The following is a 16,797-nucleotide window of genomic DNA, read 5'->3' on the forward strand; positions in this document are numbered from 1 at the left end:
AGGTGTCCCAGGTGTCCCCAGTGTCCCCTGTCCCGCTGTCTGTCCGTCCCTCCCCGTGTCCCCCCCTGGCCTGGTGTCACCTGTGCCAGGTGTTCCCCATGCCAACTGTCCCCTATCCCAGGTGTCCCCTGTCCCAGGTGTCCCCTGTCCCAGGTGCCCCCAGGTGTCCCCAGGTGTCCCGGGTGTCCCAGGTGTCCCAGGTGTCCCAGGTGTCCCCTATCCCAGGTGTCCCCTATCCCAGGTGTCCCGGGTGTCCCCTGTCCCCGGTGTCCCCTGTCCCGCCGTCTGTCCGTCCCTCCCCGTGTCCCCCCCTGGCCCGGTGTCACCTCTGTCCCCGGCCAGGCCCCGCCCTAATCCCGCCCGGCTATTCCGGGATCATCCCCGGGCCCGGCCGCGTCACCTGCACGTCACCTGCACGTCACCTGCACGTCACCTGCACGTGGTGCCCGCGGCACGTGGCAGCCGCCAGCGGCACCTGGCAAATGTCACCTGTCACCCATCAAATGTCACCTGGCACCTGGCAAATGTCACCTGGCAAATGTCACCTGTGACAGCTGTACCTGTCACACCTGGACTTGTCACCTGTAGGTTACACCTGTCACATGTTACACCTGGACACGTCACACCTGTGTCCCACCTGAGCCACACCTGTCCTGTCACACCTGGACCTGTCACACCTGTCCCGTCACACACCACATCTCAAATGTCACCTGTACCTGTCACACCTGCCCATGTCACACCTGTCCTGTCACACCTGGACCTGTTACACCTGTCCTGTCACACCTGTCCTGTCACACCTGCCCATGTCACACCTGTCCTGTCACACCTGGACCTGTCACATCTGTCCTGTCACACCTGGACCTGTCACACCTGTCCCTGTCACACACCACATCTCAAATGTCACCTGTACCTGTCACACCTGCCCATGTCACACCTGTCCTGTCACACCTGTCCCTGTCACACACCACACCTCAAATGTCACCTGGACCTGTCACACCTGTCCTGTCACACCTGCCCATGTCACACCTGTCCCTGTCACACCTGTCCCATCACACCTGGAACTGTCACACCTGTCCCGTCACACCTGGAACTGTCACACCTGTGCACGTCACACCTGGACCTGTCACCTGTCAGCTGTAGGTCACACCTGTCTTGTGTTACACCTGGACACATCACACCTGTCCCCTCACACCTGTCACACCTGTCCTGTCACACTTGTCCCTGTCACACCTGGACCTGTCACACCGGGACCTGTCAGCTGTAGGTTACACCTGTCACATGTTACACCTGGACACATCACACCTGTGTCCCACCCGTCCTGTCACACCTGTCCTCATCACACCTCTCACACCTGTCCCCGTCACACCTGTCCTGTCACACCTGTCACACCTGTCCCGTCACACCTGTCCATGTCACACCTGGTCTTGTCACACCTTTCCATGTCACACCTTTCCATGTCACACCTGAACCTGTCACACCTGTTCCTGTCACACCTGTCTCTGTCACACCTGTACCTGTCACACCTGTACCTGCCACACCTGTCCCCGTCACACCTGTCCTGTCACACCTGTACCTGTCACACCTGTACCTGTCACACCTGTCCCCGTCACACCTGTCCTGTCACACCTGTACCTGTCACACCTGGAACTGTCACACCTGTCCCATCACACCTGTCCCTGTGACACCTGGAACTGTCACACCTGTGCACGTCACACCTGTCCTGTCACCTGTCAGCTGTAGGTCACTCCTGTCACGTTACACCTGGAAACATCACACCTGTCCCCTCACACCTGTCACACCTGTCCTGTCACACTTGTCCCTGTCACACCTGGACCTGTCACACCGGGACCTGTCAGCTGTAGGTTACACCTGTCACATGTTACACCTGGACACATCACACCTGTGTCCCACCCGTCCTGTCACACCTGTCCTCATCACACCTCTCACACCTGTCCCCGTCACACCTGTCCATGTCACACCTGGTCTTGTCACACCTTTCCATGTTACACCTGAACCTGTCACACCTGTTCCTGTCACACCTGGACCTGTCCCACCTGGACCTGTCACACCTGAACCCGTCACACCTGTCCTGCCACACCTGTCTCTGTCACACCTGTACCTGTCACACCTGAACCTGTCACACCTGAACCTGTCACACCTGTCCCCGTCACACCTGTCCCTGTCACACCTGAACCTGTCACACCTGTCCTGTCACTCCTGTCCCCGTCACACCTGGACCTGTCACACCTGTACCTGTCACACCTGTACCTGTCACACCTGTCCTGTCACACCTGTACCTGTTACACCTGAACCTGTCACACCTGTCCTGTCACACCTGTACCTGTTACACCTGAACCTGTCACACCTGTTCCTGTCACACCTGGACCTGTCCCACCTGGACCTGTCACACCTGAACCCGTCACACCTGTCCTGCCACACCTGTCTCTGTCACACCTGTACCTGTCACACCTGTTCCTGTCACACCTGTCCTGTCACACCTGTCCTGTCACACCTGTCCCTGTCACACCTGAACCTGTCACACCTGTCCCCGTCACACCTGAACCTGTCACACCTGCCCATGTCACACCTGTCCCCGTCACACCTGTCCCCGTCACACCTGTCCCTGTCACACCTGTCCTGTCCCACCTGTCCCACCTGTCCCAGGGTACCCAACACCCCTCCAGTCCCCCCGGTGCCCCAAAGGGACCCCCAGGTGTGGGGGAGGGGCCACCCCAACCCCCCCCCCAGGTGACTCAGGTGGGGGGGAGGGGCCCCAGGTGGGGGGGAGGGGCCCCAGGTGTGGTGGAGGGGCCACCCCAAAACCCCCAAAGGGACCCCAAAAATCCCGAGTTTGGTGGGGGGTCCCTTAATTGGGGTCTCTTAATTAGAGAGGGGCCCCTTAATTAAAGGGGTCCCTTAATTGGGGTCTCTTAATTAGGGAGGGGTCCCTTAATTAAAGGGGTCCCTTAATTGGGGTCTCTTAATTAGGGAGGGGTCCCTTAATTAAAGGGGTCCCTTAATTGGGGTCTCTTAATTAGAGAGGGGTCCCTTAATTAAAGGGGTCCCTTAATTGGGTGTCCCTCAATTAAACGGGTTCATTAATTAGGGATCTGTTCATTAAAGGAGTCCCTTAATTGGGGTCTCTTAATTAGGATGGGGTCCCTTAATTAAAGGGGTCCCTGAATTGGGGTCTCTTAATTAGAGAGGGGTCCCTTAATTAAAGGGGTCCCTTAATTAAACGGGTTCATTAATTAGGGATCTCTTCATTAAAGGGGTCCCATAATTGGGGAGGGGTCCCTTAATTAGGGGAGCCCCTTAATTCAAGGGGTCCCTTAATTTGGGATGCCCTAATTAAAGGGGTCCCTTAATGATGGGGGGGGGTCCTTTAATTGGGGGGGGTCCCTTAATTGGGAGGAAGTCTCTTAATTGGGGCGGGTCTCTTAATTGGGGGGAGTCCCTTAATTGGGGGAAGTCTCTTAATTGGGGGGGAGTCTCTTAATTGGGGGGGTGTCTCTTAATTGGGGGGGTCCCTTAATTGGGGGTTTCTTAATTGGGGCGGTCACTTAATTGGGGGGGAGTCTCTTAATTGGGGTGGGTCTCTTAGTTGGGGGTTCCTTAATTGGGGTGGTGTCCCTTAATTGGGGGGTCCCTTAATTGGGGGGGAGTCTCTTAATTGGGGGGGGGTCCCTTAATTGGGGGTTCCTTAATTGGGGCGGTCTCTTAATTGGGGGGGAGTCTCTTAATTGGGGGGGGTCTCTTAATTGGGGCGGTCTCTTAATTGGGGTGAGGGTCCCTTAATTGGGGGGAGTCTCTCAATTGGGGGGGGTCCCTTAATTGGGGGTTCCTTAACTGGGGGATCTCTTAATTGGGGGGGTCTCTTAATTGGGGGGGAGTCTCTTAATTGGGGGGGGGGTCCCTTAATTGGGGGGAGTCCCTTAATTGGGGGGGGGGGGTCCCTTAATTGGGGGGAGTCCCTTAATTGGGGGGGGGGGGTCCCTTAATTGGGGGTTCCTTAATTGGGGGGGAGTCTCTTAATTGGGGGGGTCCCTTAATTATCCCCGTGGGGGCAGGGATGGGGAGGGGGTCCTGACCTGGTGGGGGGAGGGGGCGGGGTTTGGGGTGGGGGGGGCTTCTCTTACCTGTCCGGGGGGTCCGGGGGGGTCCTGGGGGGGGGTTGGGAGGGATTTGGGGGGTCCCGGGTGGGGTTTGGGGGTCCCGGGTGGGGGTTGGGAAGGTTGGGGGGTCCCGGGGAGGGATTTGGGGGTCCCGGGGGGGGTCCCGGGGGCTCCGGGGGGGTCTCGGGGGGGGATTTGTGGTCCCGGGGGGGGGTCTCAGGTGGGGGTTGGGAGGGATTTGGGGGTCCCGGGTGGGATTTGGGGGTCCCGGGTGGGATTTGGGGGGTCCCGGGTGGGGTTTGGGGGTCCCGGGGGGGGATTTGGGGGTCCCGGGGGGGGATTTGGGGGTCCCGGGTGGGGTTTGGGGGGTCCCGGGGGGGGATTTGGGGGTCACGGGTGGGGTTTGGGGGGTCCCGGGTGGGGTTTGGGGGGTCCCGGGGGGGGATTTGGGGGTCCCGGGTGGGGGTTGGGGGTCCCGGGTGGGGATTTGGGGTCCCGGGGGGGGATTTGGGGGTCCCGGGTGGGGTTTGGGGGTCCCGGGGGGGGATTTGGGGGTCCCGGGTGGGGTTTGGGGGTCCCGGGGGGGTCCGGGGGGGTCGCAGCGCTGCCCCCAGGGAGCCCCCGAGCCGCCGTCGCCCGTCTGCGGCCGCAGCGGGGGGAGGGGCGCGGGGGGGGCCCCTAATCCCCCCCTCCCCGCCCCTCCCCCCACCCCCCCCCCCCGTTAATCCGATTTGTCCCCGGGGGTGGGGGGAGGGGCGGGGAGGTGACACGGGGGACACGGGGGGGGGGGGGGAGGGGGGGGGGGACACCCGTGGGGGGGAGGGGCTTTGGGGGGGGTCACTGGGGGGGGGTCCCTGGGGGGTCTTGGGAGGGGTCGGTGGGGGGGGGACACGAGGGGGACATTGAGGGGGGTCCCTGGGGGGGGCTCTGATGGGTTGGGGGGATTTGGGGGACACTCGGGGGGGGCTCTGGGGGGGCTCTGGGGGGGCTCTGGGGGGCTCTGTTGTATGGGGGGGGACATGGGGGGACATTGGGGGGTCCCTGGGGGGGGGGGGACATTTGCGGGGGGTGCTTTGGGATGGGGGGGACACTCGGGGGGGTCTGGGGGGGCTCCGGGACATTGGGGGGGCTCTGGGGGGGGCTCTGATGTATGGGGGGGGTCCCTGGGGGGGTCCCGGGGGGGGACATTGGGGGGGAGGTTTGGGGCATTGGGGGGGGGCTCTAATGGGTGGGGGGGAGATTTGGGGGATACTCGGGGGGGCTCTGATGGGTGGGGTGACACTGGGGGGGTCTGGGGGGCTCTGGGGTGACACTGGGGGTTGTCTGGGGGGGTCTGGGGTGACACTGGGGGGGTCTGGGGGGGGTCTGGGGTGACACTGGGGGGGTCTGGGGGGGTCTGGGGTGACACTGGGGGGGTCTGGGGGGGTCTGGGGGGTCTGGGGTGACACTGGGGGGGTCTGGGGTGACACTGCGGGGGCTCTGGGGGGCTCTGGGGTGACACTGGGGGGGTCTGGGGGGGTCTGGGGGGCTCTGGGGTGACACTGGGGGGCTCTGGGGTGACACTGGGGGGGTCTGGGGTGACACTGGGGGGGTCTGGGGGGGTCTGGGGTGACACTGGGGGGGTCTGGGGTGACACTGGGGGGGTCTGGGGGCTCTGGGGTGACACTGGGGGGGTCTGGGGGGGTCTGGGGGGCTCTGATGGGTGAGGGTGAGATTTGGGGGACACTGGGGGGGGTCTCTGGGATGTGGGGGGGGGTCACGGGGACCCTTTTTGGGGGGGCTTTGGGGGGCGGGCACAGCCCGGGAGCCTCCCAAGGGATGGGGGAGGGGCTCGGGGGGATTTGGGGGCTCCGCGGCCCCACCGGCCCCCCAAAACGGGGGCGAGGCCACGCCCACCGCCCGGAGCTGTCAATCAAGGCTAAACCACGCCCCTCGCCGCGTGACCACGCCCATTTCGCGCCTTATATATGCTCGTGTCCATATATGGTGTGGTCACGCCCACTCGAGGGGCGGGGTTAGGGCGGCTCCGCCATGTTGGGTTTGGGCGAAAAGAGGAAGTGACGTCACAGAAAGCTCAGGGCCGGGCGGAAGCGGAAGCGGCGGGAAGGGGGGTGAGCGGGAACTGGGGAAACTGGGATGGACTGGGATGGGATGGGGGGAACTGGGGGGGACTGGAGGGGACTGGGGGGAACTGGGGGGGACTGGGATGGACTGGGGGGGACTGGGAGGGAACTGGGAGGGACTGGGGGGGACTGGGATGGACTGGGAGCACTTTACTGGTGATACTGGGAACGCTGGGAGCCACTGGGATTGCTGGCACTGGTCCGTACTGGTTTGTACTGGTCTGTACTGGTTTATACTGGTCTGTACTGGTTTGTACTGGTCTGTACTGGTCTGTACTGGTTTATACTGGGAGCCCTGGCTGGATCTGGGGGGCTCCCCCTGGAATTTCGGCCGGGAATTTTCGGAATCCTCTGGAATTCCAGGACCCTCCCCCCCCCCCAAATCCAGATTTTGGTCTCTCCCAAAAAAATCCCCCCCAATTCCCAAAAATTTTGGGATCCCCCAGTTCGGGATCCCTCTGGAATTGCGGCCTCCCTCCCCCTCCCTTCCCCAGAATTTTTTGGGATTTCCCAGAAATTCGGGATCTCGGACGTTTTTTGGGATCCCCTGGAATTTTTGGGGGGTTCCCCCCTCCCCCCCTTTTAAATTTTGGTTTCTCCCAAAAAGTTTTTTCCCCCCCATTCCCGGAATTTTTTGGGCTCTCCCTTTGGATTTGGAGACCCCAAATTTTTTGGGGTCCCTCTGGAATTTTTTTTGGGATTTTTCTGTCAATTTTGGGCTCCCCAGGGATGAAAATTTGGGTTTAAATCTGATTTTTTTTCCCCTTTTCCCACAGGAATTTTTCCCCCCATTCCCGGAATTTTTTGGGTTCTCCCTTTGGATTTGGAGACCCCAAATTTTTTTGGGATCCCTCTGGAATTTTTGGGGATTTTCCCGTCAATTTTGGGCTCCCCTGGGATGGAAATTTGGGTTTAAATCTGATTTTTTCCCCTTTTCCCACAGGAATTTTCCCCCCATTCCCGGAATTTTTTGGGTTCTCCCTTTGGATTTGGGGATCCCGGATTTTTTGGGGGGATTTTGGGGAATTTTGGGGGGAATCCATGACCATCCACAACCTCTACATCTTCGACCGGGGCGGCTCCTGCCTCTTCTACAGCGAATGGCACCGGAGGAGACCCCCGGGAATCCCCCAGGAGGAGGTTTGGGAAAGGAATTCCAGAAAATTCCGGGAAATTCTGGGAATTTTGGGAATTTTCAGGAATTTTCGTGAATTTTGGGGAATTTTCGGGAATTTTTTTGGAATTTTCAGGATTTTTTTTTAATTTTTGGGAATTTTTGGGGAATTTTGGGGGGCTCTGATGGGGATTTTTGAGGGAATTTTGGGGTTTTTTTGCCGGGTTTGGTTTGGGAAATTCGGGATTTTTTGGGAATTCTTGGGGAAATTGGGAATTTTGGGGTGTCTGGGAAGGGTTTTTGGGGGGAAATTGGGGTTTTTTGGGGGGGATTTTGGGGTTTTTGGGGGTTGGCATTTGGGAGTTTTGGGGGGATTTTAGGGAGGTTTCAGGAATTTGGGGACTTTTTGGGAATTTGGGGGAATTTGGAATAATTTGGGGGGGATTTTGGGAATTTTTGGGGCGTTTGGGAAGGGATTTGGGGGAGAACTCGGGGATTTTGGGGCTTTGGGATGGGGAATTCGGGGGAATTTTGGGAATTTGGAGTTTGGAAGTCTGGAAATTCTCCCAAAATCCCCCAAATTTTCCCGAATTTTCCCGAATTCCCAGGAATTCAAGCTGATGTTTGGGATGCTTTTCTCGCTCCGCTCCTTCGTGGCCAAGATGAGCCCCACGGACATGTATCCGAAAATTCGGGATTTGGGGTCCCAAAAACCCCCGGGAAATCCCAAAAAACGGGATTTGATCCCAAAAAACGGGATTTGATCCCAAAAAATGGGGGATGGGGGGATCCTGGATGAGGATTTGGGGGGATTTTAGGGGAATTTTGGGAGGAATTTGGGTTTTTTGGGGGAATTTTGGGAGGAATTTGGGGTTTTTTGGGGGAATTTTGGGAGGAATTTGGGTTTTTTGGGGAATTTTGGGAGGAATTTGGGTTTTTTGGGGGTAATTTTGGGAGGAATTTGGGGTTTTTGGGAGGAATTTGGATTTTTGGGGGAATTTTGGGAGGAATTTGGGTTTTTTGGGGGATTTTGGGAGGAATTTGGGTTTTTTGGGGGTAATTTTGGGAGGAATTTGGGTTTTTTTGGAAGGAATTTTGGGAGGAATTTGGGGTTTTTTGGGGAATTTTGGGAATAATTTGGGTTTTTTTGGGGAATTTTGGGAGGAATTTGGGGTTTTTGGGAGGAATTTGGGTTTTTTTGTGGAATTTTGGGAGGAAATTGGGTCTTTTTGGGGAATTTTGGGAGGAATTTGGGTTTTTGGGGGAATTTTGGGAGGAATTTGGGGGTTTTGGGGAATTTTGGGAGGAAATTGGTTTTTTTGGGGGAATTTTGGGAGGAATTTGGATTTTTTTGGGGAATTTTGGGAGGAATTTGGGTTTTTTGGGGGAATTTTGGGAGGAATTTGGGTTTTTTTGGGGAATTTTGGGAGGAATTTGGGTTTTTTTGGGGAATTTTGGGAGGAATTTGGGTTTTTTGGGGGGAATTTTGGGAATTTTGGGAGGAATTTGGGTTTTTGGGGGGAATTTTGGGAGGAATTTGGGGTTTTTTTGGATCTTTGGATCCCCCCGGAGCTTCGGCCGATCCCAAAAAATTCCAGGGGGGGTCCTAAAAAAATCCGGGGTTGGAGGGGTGAGAAATTCCAAAAAAATCCCAAAAAATCCCCAAAAATCCCGAGGGGTTCGGAGATTTTGGGTGAGGATTTTGGGAATTTGGGGGGATTTGGGGTCCGGGAGAATCCCGAGGCTTTGGGGACCCTCTGGAATTTGGGAATTGGGGGGATTTGAGCTCCTGGAGAGCCGAGAGAGATTCAGGGGGGATTTGAGGGGATTCTGAAGCCTCAGGAATTTGGGGAATTTGGGGAATTTTGGGGAATTTGGGGAATTTTGGGAAGATCCTTCAAGATTTGGGGCAGATTTTGGGCAGATTTTGGGCGATTTTGAAGCGGATTTCGGGGTCTGGGGGTGGCTCTGGTGGCTGGAGGCGCTTCCCCGGGATTGGTGGGGCAGGGAATTTTGGGAATTTTGGGAATTTTGGGAAGATCCTTCAAGATTTTGGGCAGATTTTGGGCGATTTTGAAGCGAATTTCGGGGTCTGGGGGTTTCTCTGGCAGCGGGAGGCGGTTCCCCAGGGTTGGGGAGGCATGGAATTTTGGGGATTTTGGGAAATTTTGGGGAATTTTGGGAATTCAGCATTTTGGAGAGCGCCAAACCTTCAAGATTTGGGGCAGATTTTGGGCAGATTTGGGGCGATTTTGAAGCGGATTTCGGGGTCTGGGGGTTTCTCTGGCAGCTGGAGGCGCTTCCCCGGGATTGGTGGGGTGGGGAATTTTGGGGATTTTGGGGAATTTTGGGGATTTTGGGGAAATTTTGGGAATTTTGCGGATTTTGGGGGATTTTGGGGAATTTTGGGAATTCCGCATTTTGGAGAGCGCCAAACCTTCAAGATTTGGGGCAGATTTTGGGCAGATTTTGGGCGATTTTGAAGCGGATTTCGGGGTCTGGGGGTTTCTCTGGCAGCTGGAGGCGGTTCCCCAGGATTGGTGGGGTGGGGAATTTTGGGGATTTTGGGGAATTTTGGGAATTTTGGGAATTCCGCATATTGGAGAGCGCCAAACCTTCAAGATTTGGGGCAGATTTTGGGCGATTTTGAAGCGGATTTCGGGGTCTGGGGGTTTCTCTGGCAGCTGGAGGCGCTTCCCCGGGATTGGTGGGGTGAGGAATTTTGGGGATTTTGGGGAATTTTGGGGAATTTTGGGGAATTTTGGGAGTTTTGGGAATTCCGCATTTTGGAGAGCGCCAAACCTTCAAGATTTGGGGCAGATTTTGGGCGATTTTGAAGCGGATTTCGGGGTCTGGGGGTTTCTCTGGTGGCTGGAGGCGCTTCCCCGGGATTGGTGGGGTGGGGAATTTTGGGGATTTTGGGGGATTTTGGGGATTTTGGGGAATTTTGGGGATTTTGGGGGATTTTGGGGAATTTTGGGAATTCCGCATTTTGGAGAGCGCCAAACCTTCAAGATTTGGGGCAGATTTTGGGCAGATTTGGGGCGATTTTGAAGCGGATTTCGGGGTCTGGGGGTTTCTCTGGTGGCTGGAGGCGGTTCCCCAGGATTGGTGGGGTGGGGAATTTTGGGGATTTTGGGGAATTTTGGGGATTTTGGGTATTTTTTGGGCTCCTTAGCGCGCAGGCGGGACGGCTTCGTGTCGTTCCACACCAGCAAGTACCGGCTGCATTACCTGGAGACGCCCTCGGGGCTGCGCCTGGTGCTCAACACCGACCTGGGCGTGCCCAGCGCCCGCGAGGCGCTGCAGCACATCTACAGCAACGTGAGCGCCCCGATCCCAAAATTCCACACCCAAATCCCCAAATCCCGGCCCCAAAATTCCCGGCGGAAGCGCCAAAATTCGCCCCCGAAGCGCCGGGATCCGCCCGGGTCTCAGATTCCTGATTCTGCTCCCAAAAACTGCCCCAAATCCCAAAATTTGAGCCCTAAAAGCCCCAAATCCGGGAATTCCAGACCTGAATCCCGAAATTCCGGCCCCAAAATTCCCGGCGGAAGCGCCAAAATTCGCCCCCGAAGTGCCAGGATCGACCCGGGTCTCAAATTCCCAATTCTGCTCCCAAAAACTGCCCCCAATCCCAAAATTTGCGCTCCTAAGAATCTGAATCCCAAAATTTGAGCCCTAAGATCCCCAAATCCAGGAATTTCAGACCTGAATCCCAAAATTTGCACCCCAAAATTCCCGGTGGAAGAGCCAAAATCCGCCCCGGGAGCGCCAGGATCCGCCCGGGTCTCAAATTCCGGATTCTGTTCCCAAAAACTGCTCCAAATCCCAAAATTTGTGCTCTGAAGAACCTGAATCCCAAAATTTGGACCCTAAAAGCCCCAAATCCAGGAATTCCAGACCTGAATCCCAAAATTTGCACCCCAAAATTCCCGGCGGAAGCGCCAAAATCCGCCCCGGGAGCGCCGGGATCCGCCCGGGTCTCAAATTCCTCATCCTGCTCCCAAAAACTGCCCCAAATCTCAAAATTTGTGCTCTGAAGAACCTGAATCCCAAAATTTGAACCCAAAAAGCCCCAAATCCTCAAATTCCAGCCCTAAAATTCCTGGCGGAAGCGCCAAAATCCGCTCCCAAAACGCCGGGATCGACCCGGGTCTCAAATTCCCGATTCTGCTCCCAAAAACTGCCCCAAATCCCGAAATTTGTGCTCTGAAGAACCTGAATCCCAGAATTCGGACCCTAAAATCCCCAAATCCGGGAATCCCAGACCTGAATTCCAAAATTCTGGCCCCAAAATTCCCAGCGGAAGCGCCAAAATCCGCCCCGGGAGCGCCGGGATCCGCCCGGGTCTCAAATTCCGGATTCTGCTCCCAAAAACTGCTCCAAATCCCAAAATTTGTGCTCTGAAGAACCTGAATCCCAAAATTTGGACCCTAAAATCCCCAAATCCGGGAATTCCAGACCTGAATCCCAAAATTTGCACCCCAAAATTCCCGGCGGAAGCGCCAAAATCCACCCCGGGAGCGCCGGGATCCGCCCGGGTCTCAAATTCCCGATTCTGCTCCCAAAAACTGCCCCCAATCCCAAAATTTGTGCTCTAAAGAACCTGAATCCCGAAATCTGAGGCCTAAAAGCCTGAAATTCTCAAATTCTGGCCCTGAATCCCAAAATTTGCACCCCAAAATTCCCGGTGGAAGCGCCAAAATCCGCCCCGGGAGCGCCGGGATCCGCCCGGGTCTCAAATTCCTGATTCTGCTCCCAAAAACTGCCCCAAATCTCAAAATTTGTGCTCTGAAGAACCTGAATCCCAAAATTTGAACCCAAAAAGCCCCAAATCCTCAAATTCCAGCCCTAAAATTCCCGGTGGAAGCGCCAAAATCCACCCCGGGAGCGCCGGGATCCGCCCGGGTCTCAAATTCCTCATCCTGCTCCCAAAAACTGCCCCAAATCTCAAAATTTGTGCTCTGAAGAACCTGAATCCCAAAATTTGAACCCAAAAAGCCCCAAATCCTCAAATTCCAGCCCTAAAATTCCTGGCGGAAGAGCCAAAATCCGCTCCCAAAACGCCGGGATCGACCCGGGTCTCAAATTCCCGATCCTGCTCCCAAAAACTGCCCAAAATCCCCCCTTGGAACCCCAAATTTCAACCCCAAAGGATCAGAATCCCAAAACCGGAGCTGTAAAACAACAAATCTCCAAATTTTGGGGATTTTCCTGCAAAAATCACGGGATTTTTCCCCAAAAATCTGGGAATTTTCCACAAAACAAGGGGATTTTTTTGCCCAAAATCTGGGGATTTTTCCCCAAAATAATGGGATTTTCCACAAAATAATGTGATTTTCCTGCAGAATAATGTGGTTTTCCCCCAAATTCTGGGGATTTTCCCCCAAAATAATGGGTTTTTCCCCAGAATAATGGGATTTTCCACAAAATAACAGGATTTCCCCCCAAAATCTGGGGATTTTTCCCAAAAAGGGTGGGATTTCTCCCAAAATAACTTGATTTTCCCTAAAATAATGTGATTTTCCCACAGAATAATGCAGTTTTCCCTCAAAATCTGGGGGTTTTCCCCCAGATTCTGGGTATTTCTCCCCAAAATCCGTGGATTTTTCCCAAAATCTGTTTTTTTTCCCCCAGCTTTTCGTGGAGTTGGTGGTGAAGAACCCCCTGTGCCCCCCCCGCGCCCCCGTGCAGAGCCTCCTGTTCCGGCAGCGCCTCGACGCCTTCGTCCGCAGCCTGCCCTACTTCGGGCCCCGAAATCCCAACAACTGACCCCGAAATCCCAATAAATGACCCCGAAATCGGCATCAGCGCCCCCAAAAACCCCAAAATCCCAATAAAGGACCTCAAAATCCCTGTACAGACCCCAAAATCCCAATAACCACCCCAAAATCCCAACAATTGACCCAAAATCTCCATTGGCAACCCCAAAATCCCCAAATCTCAATAACTGACCCCAAAATCCCAATAAATGACCCCAAAATCGGCATCAGCGCCCCCAAAAACCCCAAAATCCCAATAAAGGACCTCAAAATCCCTGTACAGACCCTAAAATCCCAATAAATGACACCAAAACCTGCATCGGCGCCCCCAAAAACCCCAAAATCCCAATAACCACCCCAAAATCCCAACAATTGACCCCAAAATCTCCATTGGCAACCCCAAAATCCCCAAATCTCGATAACTGACCCCAAAATCCCAATAAATGACCCCAAAATCGGCATCAGCGCCCCCAAAAACCCCAAAATCCCAATAAAGGACCTCAAAATCCCTGTACAGACCCTAAAATCCCAATAAATGACACCAAAATCTGCATCGGCGCCCCCAAAAACCCCAAAATCCCAATAACCACCCCAAAATCCCAACAATTGACCCCAAAATCTCCATTGGCAACCCCAAAATCCCCAAATCCCAATAACTGACCCCAAAATCCCTGTACAGACCCCGAAATCTCAATAAATGACCTCAAAATTTCTGTACAGACCCCAAAATCCCAATAACCGACCCCAAAATCCCAAAAACTGACCCCAAAATCTGCATCGGCGCCCCCAAAACCCCCGAAATCCCAATAATGGCCCCCAAATCCCAACAATTGACCCCAAAATCTCCATTGGCAACCCCAAAATCCCCAAATCCCAACAACTGACCCCGAAATCCCAATAAATGACCCCAAAATCCCAATAGAGACCCCAAAATCTCCATCAGTGACCCCAAAACCCTAAAATCCCAATAACTGACCCCAAAATTCCAACAATTGAGCCCAAAAACCCAATAACCGAGCCCTAAATCCAATAACTGACCCCAAAATCCCAAATTCCCAATAACCGCCCCCAAAATCCCAATAAATTACCCCAAAAATCCCAAAATTCCAACAACTGACCCCAAAATCCCAATAACCGACCCCAAAATCTGCATCAGTGCCCCCAGAAAACCCCCAAAAATCCCTGTACAGACCCCAAAATCCCAAAATTTCAATGGAGACCCCAAAATCCCAACAACCAACCCCAAAATCCCGATAAATGACCCCAAAATCCCAACAACTGACCCCAAAATCCCAACAATTGACCCTAAAATCCCAAAATTCCAATGGAGACCCCAAAATCTCAACAATCGACCCCAAAATCCCAACAACCAACCCCAAAATCCCAATAAATTACCCCAAAAATCCCAAGAACCGACCCCAAAAATCCCAAAATCCCAACAACTGACCCCAAAATCCCAAAATCCCAACAACTGACCCCAAAATCCCAAAATTCCAATGGAGACCCCAAAATCTCAACAACCGACCCCAAAATGCCAACAACCGACCCCAAAATCCCAAAATTCCAATGGAGACCCCAAAAATCCCAAGAACCGACCCCAAAAATCCAAAATTTCAATGGAGACCCCAAAATCCCAACAACCGACCCCAAAAATCCCAAAATCCCAACAACCAACCCCAAAATCCCAAAATTTCAATGGAGACCCCAAAATCCCAACAACCGACCCGCAAATCCCAACAATTGACCCCAAAATCCCAACAATTGACCCCAAAATCCCAACAATTGACCCCAAAATCCCAACAACCGACCCCAAAATCCCAACAATTGACCCCAAAATCCCAACAATTGACCCCAAAATCCCAACAACCGACCCCAAAATCCCAACAATTGACCCCAAAATCCCAACAATTGACCCCAAAATCCCAACAACCGACCCCAAAATCCCAACAATTGACCCCAAAATCCCAACAATTGACCCCAAAATCCCAATAAATGACCCCAAAATCCCAACAATTGACCCCAAAAATCCCAAAATCCCAACAACTGACCCCAAAATCCCAAAATTCCAATGGAGACCCCAAAATCCCAATAACCGAACCCAAAATCCCAATAAATGACCCCAAAATCCCAATAAATGACCCCAAAATCCCAACAACCGACCCCAAAATTCCAACAACCGACCCCAAAATCCCAATAACCGACCCCAAAACCCCAAAATCCCAACAACTGACCCCAAAATCCCAACAATTGACCCAAAAATCCCAATAAATTACCCCAAAAATCCCAAGAACCGACCCCAAAAATCCCAAAATCCCAACAACTGACCCCAAAATCCCAAAATCCCAACAACTGACCCCAAAATCCCAAAATTCCAATGGAGACCCCAAAAATCCCAACAACCGACCCCAAAAATCCAAAATTTCAATGGAGACCCCAAAATCCCAACAACCGACCCCAAAAATCCCAAAATCCCAACAACCAACCCCAAAATCCCAAAATTTCAATGGAGACCCCAAAATCCCAACAACCGGACCCCAAAATCCCAATAAATGACAATTGACCCCAAAATCCCAACAACCGACCCCAAAATCCCAATAAATGACCCCAAAATCCCGAAATTCCAATGGAGACACCAAAAATCCCAAGAACCGACCCCAAAAATCCCAAAATCCCAAGAACCGACCCCAAAATCCCAACAACCGACCCCAAAATCCCAATAAATGACCCCAAAATCCCAAAATCCCAAGAACCGACCCCAAAATCCCAACATTTGACCCCAAAATCCCCAAATCCAAACCCCAAATCCCAATCCCGGTGAATTCCTCGGGGCCCCGCCCACTTCGAGCCCCAAAATCCTCAAAAACGACCCCAAAACTTTGATTGACAGCCCCAAAAAACCCCAAAATCCAGAGTGACACCCCCCAAATTTCCCCCCCCCAAGGTCCTTTTTGATGAGTTGATCCCTAATTTAAATAAATTTGCATAAAACCATTTATGGTCGTTGGGTGTCGGGGGAGGGGCGGGGCCCCAAATTTGGGATTTTTCCACCCAAAAATTCCATTTTTTCACCCCAAAATTTCCCCTTTCCCCCTGAATTTCCCATTTTCTACCCCAAATTTCCCAATTTTGCCCTCAAATTCCCCAAAATTTTTCATTTCCCCCAAAATTTTTCATTTTCCCCCCAAATTTTCCATTTTCCCCCCAAATTTTTCATTTTTTCTCCCCAAATTCCCTTTTTTTCCCCCAAATTCCCACCGATTTTTTCCCCCATTTTTCCCCCTAAATTTTTTCCCCAAATTCCCCCAAAATTTTTAAATTTTTGCCCCCAAATTTATTTTCCCCAATTTTCCCTCTTTTCCCCCCAAATTTCCCCCAAATTTTCCCATTTTTGCACAAAATTTTCCCATTTTCCCCCAAATTTTCCCCCAAATTTTCCCCAAAATTTTCCCCAAAATTTTCCCATTTTCCCCCAAAATTGTCCCCCACATTTTTCATTTTTCCCCCCAATTTTTCCCATTTTCCCCCAATTTTTACCCCAAATTTACCTCCAAATTTTCCCCCAAATTTTCCCTAAATTTTCTCATTTTCCCTCCAAATTTTCCCCCAAATTTTCCCATTTTCCCCCAATTTTTACCCCAAATTTCCCCCCAAATTTCCCACAAAATTTTCCTCCAAATTTT

The 16,797-nt window shown here is 53.3% G+C and overlaps 1 protein-coding gene across 2 annotated transcripts; it reads left to right on the forward strand.

Annotated features, from left to right (window-relative positions):
• Positions 1–6,170: 6,170 nt before the first annotated feature.
• On the forward strand, positions 6,171–15,903 carry TRAPPC1 (trafficking protein particle complex subunit 1). 2 transcript variants are annotated; one of them, XM_086871890.1, is made up of 5 exons: positions 6,171–6,226; positions 7,182–7,378; positions 7,961–8,031; positions 10,538–10,676; positions 12,993–15,903. In XM_086871890.1, exons 2-5 carry the CDS (start codon positions 7,280–7,282, stop codon positions 13,125–13,127), a joined length of 444 nt encoding a protein of 147 aa, XP_086728016.1. In that variant the 5' UTR covers positions 6,171–6,226; positions 7,182–7,279; the 3' UTR covers positions 13,128–15,903. The 2 variants fall into 2 exon arrangements, with proteins under 2 accessions (XP_086728016.1, XP_086728018.1); XM_086871892.1 differs by lacking the exon at positions 6,171–6,226 and adding an exon at positions 6,328–6,447.
• Positions 15,904–16,797: the final 894 nt, after the last annotated feature.

The sequence above is a fragment of the Cyanistes caeruleus genome, chromosome 37, assembly GCF_971803275.1.
Source record: "Cyanistes caeruleus chromosome 37, bCyaCae1.hap1.1, whole genome shotgun sequence".
Taxonomy (NCBI): domain Eukaryota; kingdom Metazoa; phylum Chordata; class Aves; order Passeriformes; family Paridae; genus Cyanistes; species Cyanistes caeruleus.

Coding starts and splice junctions, on each gene's coding strand:
- TRAPPC1 (XM_086871890.1), top strand. CDS start 7,280: ATGACCATCCACAACCTCTACATCTTCGACCGGGGCGGCTCCTGCCTC. Junction 8,032..10,537: donor AAGATGAGCCCCACGGACAT/GTATCCGAAAAT, acceptor CTTAGCGCGCAG/GCGGGACGGCTTCGTGTCGT. Junction 10,677..12,992: donor TGCAGCACATCTACAGCAAC/GTGAGCGCCCCG, acceptor TTTTTCCCCCAG/CTTTTCGTGGAGTTGGTGGT.